Genomic DNA, 12,921 nt, shown 5'->3' with positions numbered 1-12,921 from the left:
CACATGTCCGTTGTATAATGGAGGTATCGTTTTCAATGGAGAACAGAGGGGGCCACTAATGTATGAAAAGCCATGTGGAAGTGTGGGATTTTCTTTTATGAGGACAATCTCACTCTCTGCTAGCCTTCGCGCTTTCCATTCAGAATGGCATCCTGAAAAATATTTATCCTCATTCAAATAGTTCACAGAAAGGGTTATGACGGATTTCTCTTCCCCCAGTGCGATTTTGTTTTCACAATGGGATTTTTCCATATATGGTGTAATCTTTACATTGTAATGGAGCCGGGAAGCGGGTTTGAGTGGTGTGTTTGCCACAGATATACTCCAGAGAAATGGATAGGTTTGGAGCTGAGCCACTGGAAATGAAAAAGCCATTCAGGTGCAGTTGTTCAGGCCAAGTGGAATTATTTTAGTTTGTGTCATATGGTTTATCCTCAGGGTCCCACAAGGTAAACCACCTGTACTGACTGTGCATGAGACGAATCATTAGTTAGTACACAACAGCTGAAGACACCTAATTATCAAAACTAATTATAGTGTCACATTAAACGTGAAGACCGTGACGACCTGCATTCTGGGATTGCACTTTATTTTTGCTTTAATTTTTGCTGTAAAAGTTGTTTATATATTTTTGTTGTTTTTGTTTTTTTTTTGTCCTTTAAAGGAATGTCAGAATCAAAATCCTTCGCAGTCGTCCTTGGGGAAATGTGCTGAAAAGGACTGCATTTTTTTTTTTTTTGAGACAGTGTGATGAGCAGTGTGGTGGTTGACATTTCCAAATCCAGATATGAAAGAACAGAAAATAATTGCTGTTTCTATATTTGAATGCAAACAATAGAAAAGAATTTTAGCTGTAGTGCTTTGTCCACGCTGCTATATCCAGCCAGCCGCATGTCTGCCAAATTGGTTTTGTCAGGGAGACACTCTCAGAATATTCTTGGATTCCAGTGCAGATTAATTAAAAAGCAGAATAGAAGAAAACATCTTTAACCTGGACAGGCTTTGAAGACATCATGAGATGTGTAATTAGACGCTGTTTGAGGTGTGATGAAAGTGTGTTATTTTCTCAACATTAACTGTACAGACTGATAGGTCTCATGTCTTCTGACCAAAAACCTGGCTAAACCTGGCTCGTGTAATTACAGTTGTGTAACAAACAAACAAACTATTTATGTATTTGGGTACTTCTGTGTGACTACATAGTAACTACTGTGTAGAAACACTGTAAATGTGCAGCTGTTAGGATAACTTAATGTAAGTGTAGGACTGAAAGTATTTCTTCATGCAATTAATGATTAACTCATGGTGTAGCTTGCTGGTGTTTGAGATGGAATCAGAAACCTTTGGGCTGTTCTGGGCTAAACTTGGCACAGTGAAGGGCTCAGCATAGATACCCAGTCGTCTTGATTAGATATATATGGCTTTTATGGATGTCACAGTGTGTGTTTTTATTTATTGTATCGTTAGGAGGCCAACAACATACATGTGTGGGCACCCTATTGTTTTTAATTAGATTTTTTTTTCTCTGTGGCCTTGGAAAGAAAGGACATGAAACTCATAGGAAGCTCGTGAAGCTTGGCTGATTTGTAGGGGGCCATGGTAATTGGCCACACACCCAGTGTGGTTTCAGTTGCATTTTAGTGCTAAAATAGACAATGTTAAATGATAATATGTAGTAAGTGACATTAATATACTGAATTTCCTCATTATGGGTATTTTTGGTCGTTTACTTTGTGACATCTGCTGCTTTTAATTTCCTGTTTGGCATTTTGGAAGTTTTCTTTTTTTAACACTTAAACAAATACTCTCCTCCATCTCTTTGTACTACAGATATATACTTACATGTTCGTTGGCAATACATTAAAATGCATAGTGTCACATTTTACCCACTTGCAGCAGTTTTAAAGATCATTTCATGAAACTATAGGCCTGAAGTTTTCCATGAAATGCCTTTGTATCACCACATTTTCCATTACCGACTCTACTATCAACATTTGGAACTATGTAGTCATATAGAGGTTGAAAGGATCCTTTATATCAAAATGGTGCTGACCAATTGAACAATATAGCTCTTATATTGGATTCTCCCAAGCACTCCTAAGTCTATTTAAGTTGTAGGCAGCTGAAAGTGTCTGTCTTTGTCTGTACTTTTGTTTTATCAGCTGTTTCATTTGTAGTTATTTTTCATTATCAATGACCTTTTTTATTTGTTTTAAACAGAAATGGTCATAATTCTTAGCTCTTTCAGCAAAACATTATGGAACTTTATGGACACGCTGAACCTGTTGAAGGGATAAGACAACAATTGCATGACAGCAGCTGATTGGAATTCTACCGAAATCAATGCAGAATTTAACTACCATCATATGTAAAGTATGGTCATTACACGTTCACATATTTAGCTCATAATGAGACACATTTTGTAGTTTACACAAGTCACACAGATTGCCATTTGTGGCATCATTGTAACTCATTAGTATTTTTGCTGCTGAGAAATATATTATAGAAATGCTAATAGTAGTAGTGCTTGCACATCAACACTAATAGCTTGGAGGAGCAGGAAATTTGTCCTTGTTATTATATGTAGGGGCAAACCAACAAGCCAGGATGCTGTTCGTGACATTTAAGTGTTCTTGCATCGCAACATTCCTGGTTCACGTGTAATGCAGCAGTACGGTACCGCAGTGTGACTAGCTCAGCTCGACAGCGGGAACAAAATGAAAAGGAGGTAATCGCACTTTCTTCCAGCAGCCGCGTCCTCCGTCAGTGTCCCCCACCTTCCCTACCAATTTCTCCGGCATTGTGCTTTTTTGTGCGCCGTGTGCGCTTTTAGTATGATTGCGTTTGGAATCCTCCGAACGCCGAGGATGAACAACTGCCTCGCGCCCGCCTAATGTGTTAGTAATGGAGCAGACAAACCGGATTTAGTGGCAGGATCAGTTGTAGATCTCATATTTCCTTTCCGCTCTCTAATCTATAGAGGTCAGCAAACTCTGCGGCGGGCATCCATCATGCGCCACCGCCGTTGTAAAGAGTTCTCTTTTCCGACCCGCTCGCTAAGAGCTAACTTTATTCCGGCAAGTTCTTGTGCAGCCGGCCGCTCCCTCGCCATCTGTCAGGTGCAATCAGGAGGTACTGTTAGCCAGCACCATCGGGGCCCAGCACAGCCAGCATTTGAGATACGTAAAAAAGTAAAGCTTTATTGCCTTTCTTATTATTCTCCTCCATATGCGGTGTACTCTAGGTGTTTGAAAGCCTGAGGGCGGTGTGCTGTGGCATTGCTGTGCCCCTGAAAGGCTTTTTAAAACCCTGACACAGTGGGTCTCGCATCCATCAGCCCGAGATTAAAACCCGAAGCACATGTGTGGATCTTCCATCGCACGACTGGATGTAAATCAAATTCACAGGAACGCGAACTGAATAATGCAGCTGCTCATTGATTTTTTTCTTTTTCTTTTTTGAGACTGCTCCATTCTTATATTCTACCAAATGTTACCATGGCTTCTGTGTTAAAAAACAATGTAATGATTAACATTTTAGATACAATAATTAGAATCGGACTTGTGAAGGAATTAACTGTATTTTCTAATATTCAGAATTTATGTCTTTTTTTCCACCCTTGCACATGCGTGTTGCCTTTACCCATATAACATCCACTCTCTTAAATTAGCAGGTGTCAAATACCTGGGTAAATGAAATGGATATTTCCACATGACAGCTAACCACCTTAAAAGCCTCATCTACTCACCCACGTTACAGGCTTTCTGATGCTGTTCTGTTTGCCTTAGGCCTTGCTGTGTGCAGGAGTAAAAGGTATTTGTGATTTTTATCTCTGCAGTGTCATTGTCAAGGAGAAGAGGGGGAAAAAATGTAGGAACACATTTTTTAAAGGTTTCCATTGTTTATTACACATACAGTGTAGTGTAGACCGCAGCAGATTCCCCAAAGGCAGCTGCTATAATAGACCGGGGTTGGACCAGTCATCCAGAACAAAAGAGCACAGGCGTGATTTATTCTTTTGAGAGGGCAGGTTGGAATTCTCTTGTCCAGTTGTTTGAGCCTCATAGCCAAACATATTGAAAAAAAAACAGGACCTACTTTGGTAAAAATCCAAACATGGAACAAGCGCATCTATTGTATATACGCAATTGCTTTTTTTGCTGAACAGTTTGTAATGATGAGATGCAGTTGAATAAATCAAATGGAATGTCGGTAATGGCTTGAAACGAAAGAAAGGAATGAGGGTCACAGACATGCTCTATGGACTTTTGATGTTTGACTGTGTGTTTTTCAAATAGCATCCTGATACTGTGTTTCACTATGCAATGAATGTATAAGCCATGAATAGAATAATAACTGTACAAATGGTAAGCATACAGTAGGTCAATATTTTCCGCTGGTAGTTCAAACCATTTACAAATGGTAAATGCATACAGTAGCAAGTGTTCTCTCTCACATACATACACATATTTATGGTTGAATAATAATTGTGTCTAGCTAGGATTCATTTTTGCATTACAGTTGACATCACTCATCACTGCTCTTTTCACAGCCTGGATGACAGAGGGAACCTGACGTTGTTCCCTTGGGATGAGCAGAGGCACAGAGACATGGACTGGTGTGAGCAGGAGGAATGCAGGTAATTTCATTTCAGTGCCACAGTAAATGAGAGAAGGACACAGATGCGGGAAAGCAGCGCGGGATGAGTTTTATTACTCCGCTACATTCAGATTGACTTTCACTAGTTGCTCTAATGCCGGATCTTCTGTATGCTTGACAGCAGTGCCATGTGTTATTACCTGCAATCCGTCACCGCGGTATGCCCAGCAGGTGCCATCTGGTTTGCTCGGCTTGTGCATTTGAAGCACATTCGCGGCTGGAGAACAGAGAAATAATAGGCACGCTGACGTTTGGGGACCGGAGAATGTGCGGACGATCGTGTCGGCCCACTGACTCCTCCCTCTGTCATGAGAAATGCGTGTGGGATTGGTGAAGCCGGGTGGCACGTGACAAAAAAGATCTGATGATTTGCTTCCTTTTCTGTTGGTTTGGGTTTTTGTCTAACCTGTAGTAGACCAGAGAGGCCAACTGAGAAATCCTGTTTCTTTTACAGTGCAGCAGTGTAATTAGCATGCTAATATTGCTTCTGAGGTAATTTGCTGTGTTAATGGTAACCTTTGGTAACACGAACACTTGAATACACTAGCATATACTGTAGTTTGCTATTTGCTGTGCAGGGTTAAAAATCCATCCACATCGCAAAATTTTAATGGTTAGTTTGTTGATTAAACAGCTGCACAATAATTTCATGAAATTAGTGTCGTTTTCCTTTGTGCAGTAGTTATGAACGTGTGGCAGGAGAGGTAATTTCATTGTCATCTCCAGTTAACCTCACCACTGTGTTGTAGAATAGGGGACATATGTTGAACTCATCTGCATATAACAGATGTCCTGTTTGATAACCTCACATATATCAATCACATGCTTTTCACAGTAATCTCTGTACAGAAAAATTGTCACTGTAATTCATCAACGGAATACGCCAAGGGAAAGCAAGTGTCATTTACTTCACATAAACTTCTGTTTTGAATAAAACTTTTGGTATGTTTTTTTTGATCATTGTTAGGGGATGTGTGCTAATGTGATGTAAGATGGTATAGCTCATTCCAGTGGTTGCTTTTGTGCTTCTTTGTTCAGCACTGTCTAGGTTCTTAATGTGTGATTGTCTGAGTGGATATGTGCTTATACGGGAACTGTTTTACTGAATGCTTTATCATCAGTGTGTGTTGAGTGTATACTCCTATTTTTACATGTATTTTGCCACAGTGGCCTCAAATGTGGCTCTGAATATAAGAGTATCGTCCAAATGAATCCTTAACTTGGGTTTTCTTCAGGGCGGTTCTGGACCAGAACCCTCAGGATGAGGATGACTTCCTTTATGAGGAGCAGCCGGACCTGCTCCGGTTCCGAACCGCTGCCCCTTCCATTGGGCTCCTCACGGAATGGTACCTGAGACGGGCTGAAGACATCGACAGCTGCTCCCGACAGGTGAGGAGTGAGTTTTAATGAGTGCTGTCCAGCTCCGTGGCCTGTAGTCGGCTGGAACGTACCACCACACTCGCAGCGATGCATAAAAGCTGTCTGCCCCACCATCTCAGGATTTTTAATAGAGAATGCTCCTCTTCACACCAAAAATTACTTCTGTGGGAATTTGAATTTGCAATTGAGACGGGAGATTTAATTTTAGTCATACTTATTTCATTTAATGTCTGTGACCACTGCTTGAAGTGTGAATCCAGATTTGAATGAAAATAATAGTGTTAAGCACTGCTTATTCCTGGTTTTGTTGTAGTAATTTTGCGTGATTCAAAACAATGCAATTCAACTCGATACAATGCTATGCAATTCAATATGGTACAGATAGTTTGATTTTATTTCTTTGGTTCTTCTTAAGCAGACAGCAAATGATAAATTAACTAAAAAAAGTTCCATTTGATTTGTAGCAATTCGGTGGAACGTGTAGCTCTTCCTCCTCCATGATAATCTGTGACTCGCCCGGACACGCCTCCAACTCATGCAAGACTTGGCCGAGAGACTTGACGAGAATTGGCCTCTGAGAGCAGTGGAGATGAGAGAGCGCGCTTAAACAGTTTAGAGAGGAGGAATCAATCTCAATATATAATTATTGGTCACAAATTATTGGTCACATTTCTAAATAATAGAGGCATAGGCCCTCTACTAATAATTATATATAAATAAGTTGGATTTTACCGATGCAGAGATGTTAGAAACAATGCATCCCGAGTTCATCCCAAATTGTATCTGGTGCGCACTTTTTGAATCGGGGCAACGCATTGTGAACTTTTGTGCCGGTGCAAATCAGTGAATCTTACCAAAATTTTTTGGTTCTTTCATCTCAAGCATGTTATGATCACATTCCTTTTGAGTTCAGCTGAGGAGAGAAGATGGTGTGCGTGAGCAAGAATAAAGTTGCCATGTCATAAATGAAAGGCCATCAGGGTTACAACAGGGAGAGGAGGGACTGAGATGTAGATGTAATTAAGGGCATCTGATTTTACATCTGAATTGTCTGAGGGCGGCCTTAAGTTCCTCCGGGAGCATGCACGGAGATCAATACTGGTGTCTCGAGCCCCGATGCCTAATTGCTCCAGCTATGTCTTCAGATAATTTGGTGCAGCTGTTTTAATAGGCCGTCAAGTTAAATTGAATGGTTGACACTGCTCAGCTCAGGGAAAAAATAAATAAATACAAGGCTATTGGAAAGCCCTGTAACTGGTTAACTTGTGTGCCAAAGGGCTTGCTCCAGTGAAAAAAAAAAAAAGTGATGATTGTCCAGGGTTGTGTGGCAACTGGTATTGATTGGCTGTTGATGCTTTCTGCAGGTGGACTGTGCTTTATCCCTGGTGCGTCTGGGGAAAGAGCACAATATCCCAGGCCTGGAGGTGTTGTGTGACGACCTGGTAACCTTGGAGACGCTGGTGTATGAGACATCCTGTGATTTGAACCTAACTCTGAGGGAGCTACAGCAGATGAAGGACATCGATAAACTCAGACTTTTGATGAAAAATGTGAGTTTCATCAACTCTGCTGGTACCAGCAGATTGATAAACTGGAAGACTGTGTAAAAATATTAACAAAGGTTTTTTTAGCTCCAGAAAAAGCACAAAACATTGTTGCCAAATTAATGAAGATTAGTTTTCTGTTTTTACAAACATAGCTGTTTGAAAAATATCTCAATATGTCTAGTTGTCTCAAATGTAATGTGATTAGTGATTTAGAAAATTTACACATACAGAAGTCTTTAGTGTGCTTGGAAGACAGTAACACTTGGTTGGCTGCCTGGTTGCCTGGCTGCCTAAAACACACTTGTATGTATGTGTGGTCATTTGGGAGGAAATATCTTGCAATTCAATCTGCCAGTTCATCAATTTATAATATTAACATAAAAAGCAAAAGAAAACAAAAATATTTATTTAGGGTGATGGTTAGTTTTATCAAACTATATCTGAACGTGCAGGTGATGAGTATGTCTGAACAGAGTTTATCAACACTTGTTGCTTTTAAATTGTTCCTGCGAATGTTTGGGGAGTGTTGTTGGTATCCTACAGCCATCTGTGTTGAAGCAGTGGTAACATCTTATGGTATGTGGTCTGGACTACTCAGGCTAATGATGCAGACCACTTTACTAGATGTATTCAACTAGCTAGCTGGCTAGTGGTCCATTCCAGCGGTCCAGCGTTTCAGAACATACACTGTGTGGTCTGATACCCTTTCCTAGTGGCATGTTAATTCTCTCACTTTACTGTATATGGTCCCCATGTCCTCCAACTTTTTAACATTTTTCATTTGCACCTTTTTTTTTTTTAAATCTTCAGGATATGAATCTATATAACACCTGGCTGGCAAGCGAGGATAGGATTTACCCTCATGAATACAGTCAGCTCATTGCTAGCAAGTACAAAACGGTAGTTCTTTTATAGGGTTATATTGTAATTAACCATCTTTTAATATACTTTGTTATATATTAATGTTTAGGTGACATGTTGATCAGTTCAAACATTTAAAAGTTAAAATTTGTTATAATTGAAATGGTAACAAGTGGCTGAAAAGTGGCTGTCGTGGAACTCTGAGAATATGCATCAGCTACCATATGAAGGTAATTTATTTAGACAGTGCAACTTTGTACCTTATGTGATATAGGCATGTGTAAATTAAGTGTGAATACCAAAATACACATGCAATTCATGTAGAAAGATGCACAGATATAGTGGCAGGAATGAACTTCGCAAATAAGTATTTGATTGCTGAACCTGACAGCTCCTTAGGTCCTCCCGAAGCTGCTTATGTTCACACACGCACTGTCATAAAATTAGCATCTTAACGGCATCGTCAAATGCGGTAATGGAGCTGTAAATATTTCCAACAAGCGCTACAATGTATTCACTGCTTTTTGCTCCTCTCTGAGCAGCTGTTCTAAGACTCTGGGAAAGGAGTTCGGTTTCTCAAATCACTGACAGTGCATAATTACATTGACCTGTGTTTGCATGAAGCTCAAATGCGGTTTGTTTATTTGGGACAAGCTTAGTGACAGGTAACACAGGAGAACACACACTTGCGGAATGCTTGTAGAGCAGCAGTTCATTATGCCTTAACAACACGCCTCACATTTCAATTCAGAGAGAGGAAAGGGAGAGGGCCCTGTGTTTGCTGGGCTTATTTAAATCAGATTCTCATTTGTTCAAGGCGTAATACAGGGAAGGTGATATAAAGCACTAAATTATATTAAGTAATAAAAGCAGATGTAGGTCTGTGTTGTTTGACTCGGCCCTGCCCCCCCCCCCCCCCCCCTCAGTCAACAGAAGAGAGGTATGTGAAGAATGCATACCAGTGGATGGTCCCCTTCCTCCATCGCTGCGAGAGTCAGACAGCAGGTTCAGCCAACGCCCTTCTGCGGGAGTACCTGGTCTCTCTGTCAAAGGAAGACCTCACCTTTCCCCTCAAAATATTCCAGCACTCCAAGCCTGACGTAAGTAGCCACCAATATCTCAGAACTGCAGGGATAATAGTTTTTAGCTGTTTATTTAAGGGCATTTTTTTCTTCTTTCTTCTAATTTTTTTTTAAACAGTCTAGCATTGTTTGTCCCTTACCTCTATGAAAAGCCATTTGTGATGTCCATAGCTCATTAGTAGCAAAGCATATTCTTGTCATAGCTCCTGCCACCATTTCATCTCAGACCCAATTTATAGCCCCAGGGCTGCTGACAAGAGTAGGCCTCACCCATTACAGTGCAGTATAACTTCTCAGCCACCGCAGTGAGCCTTGCTATTTTATGTGTAAAAGAATGCAATATACATCTGAAATTTAGGGCTGAAGCCACACTACTGCAGTGGCCCTCAAGGATTCATTTTGGCCCAAGTGAAAAACACATTAGGGCTGAATTTACACATACACAGAATGAATTTACAGTGCTGGCACAGCCTCATCAATTTCCCATGGAGTTGATTAGGAAATGACTCTCCCGACTAATAGATGGCTGTGTGTTTTATTTCCAGGAGCATGGGGGATATGCCAAACGCAAACTGCAGGAAGGATGTGTTTTTACTTCTAAAGCAGAGTAGCACAATGCTTGATGGTTCATCATTACGCTCGGCCATTTTTCATTAAACAAAATTGTGGGTCTAACAGAAGTTAATGTAATGTAATTAGGTTACTGTCCATTTCTCACTGTCATGGCGGAAGTGAAGTAATGTGATTTGCTTCAACTGTGGCTTATTATCTCCGGTAAACAGGTGAAGACCATCAACAAGTACACTAGATTTAGTGAAGCCACTGTTTCCTGCTAAAGACTGCTTTTAGTGCAGTTTGTAATGTTCTACACAATAACCTGATGATCATACAGGCTGTAAAAAAGACCCAGTGTGTTTTAACATTCTTTGCTGCTCTTAGTTATTTATGTCTTTAAGTGAAATGATTGTCAGTTCATCCCGTGCGTGAACCATCTTGCTCCAAGCAAAGTATCTACTTTTGATTGTATTGAGCGGATTTAGTCTAGACCATGCCAGTAATGTTTTTCACTGGGAAAGTCTGTCGGTTCATTCAGTGTTTTTTAAAAGGTGCTATGTACACTCAGATTTTTTCATTCGAATCTTGAAATGTCAATTTTTTAGTTATGAAATAACTTTGATTGAACTGAGGGAGATTTAGGCTAGATGTTCCCATGCTTCCCGCTAGAAGCTTTGGGTTACTGTTGTAAATATAGTAATGGCTGGACACTAGGTAGAAATCATGCTGAAATAAATGGCGCTCTTGGTACTGATCATAATGACAGTGAAGATGCCGGCATAGGATAAGTGGCAACGCTGATTGTAATGAAACTCCTTCATCATTGTAGTGCCAGCAGAAGATCATTGGAGACCATGACCAGCTGATGTCCATTGCCCTGGAGTGTATCTACAGCTGCGAGCGAGACGATCAGCTGTCGTACTGTTACGACGTGCTGGAATGCCTTCCACAGAGAGGCTACGGGTAAATGGGTGGAATACTGACATGAGCAGTGCTAAACCTCTATGCGTAAGCCCAGAAAAAAAGAACAAAGAGGATCAAGTGCAGTTACTTACCACTCACACTGATGTATGTATGTCTTTGAGTGAGAGAGAGAGAGAGAGAGAGAAAGAGAGAGAGAGAGAATCATTGGGGATTCGAAACTTGCAATTTGTCAGTGATTTACCAGAACTGTGGTGTAATGATAGCTTTTCCCCGTGCCGCATGACACTCTGCTGCATAATAGGCCAATTCCGTGGGCTCATGTCTTACCAAGATCAGATACTTCGCAATGGCAGGAGTGGCTTACTGCACTGTGGAGTGCGGGCACGTAGCTGCAGGCGTTCTTCCGATTAGCTGGGGATTATCACTGTGTGTCCTTCCTTGTCTTCAAAGGACTGAACCCCAGAGCCCGTCGATATGCTTTAGCTGTATGCTTTCAACTCCTTTCTCTGCCTTTGCATCATTAGATTTTTTTTTTTTTTGTCAAATTGGTGTACTCCAAAGGAAGTCCCTTAATGAATCAAAAAGAAAGCTAAATACACTGTAAAGGTTTTAGATAAAGTGGCACTCACTCTTCTGTATATTTGTATATGTATGCGTGTGTGTGTGTGTTGCACATGTGCATGTGTGTGTACCAGCTTCAATTGACATCGTCTGTTTCATCTGTAGAAAAATGGCTTCTCATTAGACTTTTAGCTTTAGAGGGCAACCAGTTCTTTATTTCCCTCTAAAAATAAAAGCTCAGATGGATGTGGCCGCGGGCATTTTGATTCTAGGTCGTGAAGGTCAGTCTCTGGCGGTGTTTTGACCCCATTACATGAAGACAGCTCTAATGTATTCTGAAAGCCCTTTTTTCTGTAGTACTTGGGGAAGAGTACTTTAATTAGACCTAAACTGTTGCTCAAGGCTGCGTTATGCTGATTTTCAACTGCTTTGGCCACGACCTGCTAGCTCAGTCCCGCAGCACTGTCAACAGACTGTGTATTTTGTTTAGCTTTGTTTTATTTCTATGGTAAATAACTGTGCCATGGCTGAGGATTCAGCCCTTTTCAGGTACCCTGCTATCAGGTCTGAAGCAGCATGTGATGGAGCACACTTGCAGTGGGGAATGCAGAAGTGCTAGCCACACGTGCTTCTGGGTGGCATTTAAACTGACTCTAGCCTGACTGGCTTCTTAGAATCCACCAAGGAATGTCACATATTTTTTAAGTGCTTATAGAGGAGACATATCTTCGCAAAGTGCTGTTGACTTATTATACTGATTTTTTTTTCTGAGTTACTTATGGAAAAGTGGATCCTTATATTCTCCAAAGTCATTTATCTTCCTTGAATTATGTTGTGGAATGTTTTATGGGGTAAACAGATGCATCATTCACTGCTGCAAATGTCTGCTCTAAATAAGGTATGTTGTTTGGTATTAGTCTGCATAAACTCTGCTGTTGTGTGTGATTGAATGATTGCGAGTAATTGATTGCTGCTTTATTTTCTCTCCCCCCCCCTACAGGCCCGAAACAGACTTAAGTAAAACACTTCATGACCAGGTGGATAAACTGGAGAAACATCTCAGGTACAGATTTATGGGGACACCCATCGAGTGGAACAGTTTAATTTCCTTTTGAAATCCAATACAGTAATCCCTTGCATATCTGGCTTCTTCGCAGCTGAAGGTAGCTCGGATAAACAAGCCGGATAATAGAGAACACAGTAACACCCCATTTAACACAGGGAAGACAATCCAGAGTACAGTTACCTACACAGAACAGCTATACCTGCCAAACAAAATGGATAGAGACCTTTCTCCTTGGTTTTACTTGTTGTTTGAGCTTAAAAACGAAACATAGAGCAATGTGTGATGT

The 12,921-nt window shown here is 40.7% G+C and overlaps 1 protein-coding gene across 2 annotated transcripts in view; it reads left to right on the top strand.

The window, feature by feature from the left end:
* Nucleotides 1-12,921, top strand: part of nbas (NBAS subunit of NRZ tethering complex) — a 142,858-nt gene that overhangs the window by 33,242 nt on the left and 96,695 nt on the right. For both annotated transcript variants that reach the window (XM_036549571.1, XM_036549570.1), the window contains exons 22-27: nucleotides 4,553-4,639; nucleotides 5,895-6,048; nucleotides 7,404-7,589; nucleotides 9,374-9,547; nucleotides 10,914-11,047; nucleotides 12,570-12,632. In XM_036549571.1, coding sequence (XP_036405464.1) covers nucleotides 4,553-4,639; nucleotides 5,895-6,048; nucleotides 7,404-7,589; nucleotides 9,374-9,547; nucleotides 10,914-11,047; nucleotides 12,570-12,632 — 798 coding nt within the window. The remainder of the gene's footprint in view (nucleotides 1-4,552; nucleotides 4,640-5,894; nucleotides 6,049-7,403; nucleotides 7,590-9,373; nucleotides 9,548-10,913; nucleotides 11,048-12,569; nucleotides 12,633-12,921) is intronic.

This window comes from Megalops cyprinoides, chromosome 17 (assembly GCF_013368585.1).
Source record: "Megalops cyprinoides isolate fMegCyp1 chromosome 17, fMegCyp1.pri, whole genome shotgun sequence".
Taxonomy (NCBI): domain Eukaryota; kingdom Metazoa; phylum Chordata; class Actinopteri; order Elopiformes; family Megalopidae; genus Megalops; species Megalops cyprinoides.
This window is presented reverse-complemented; position numbering and strand designations above follow the sequence as displayed.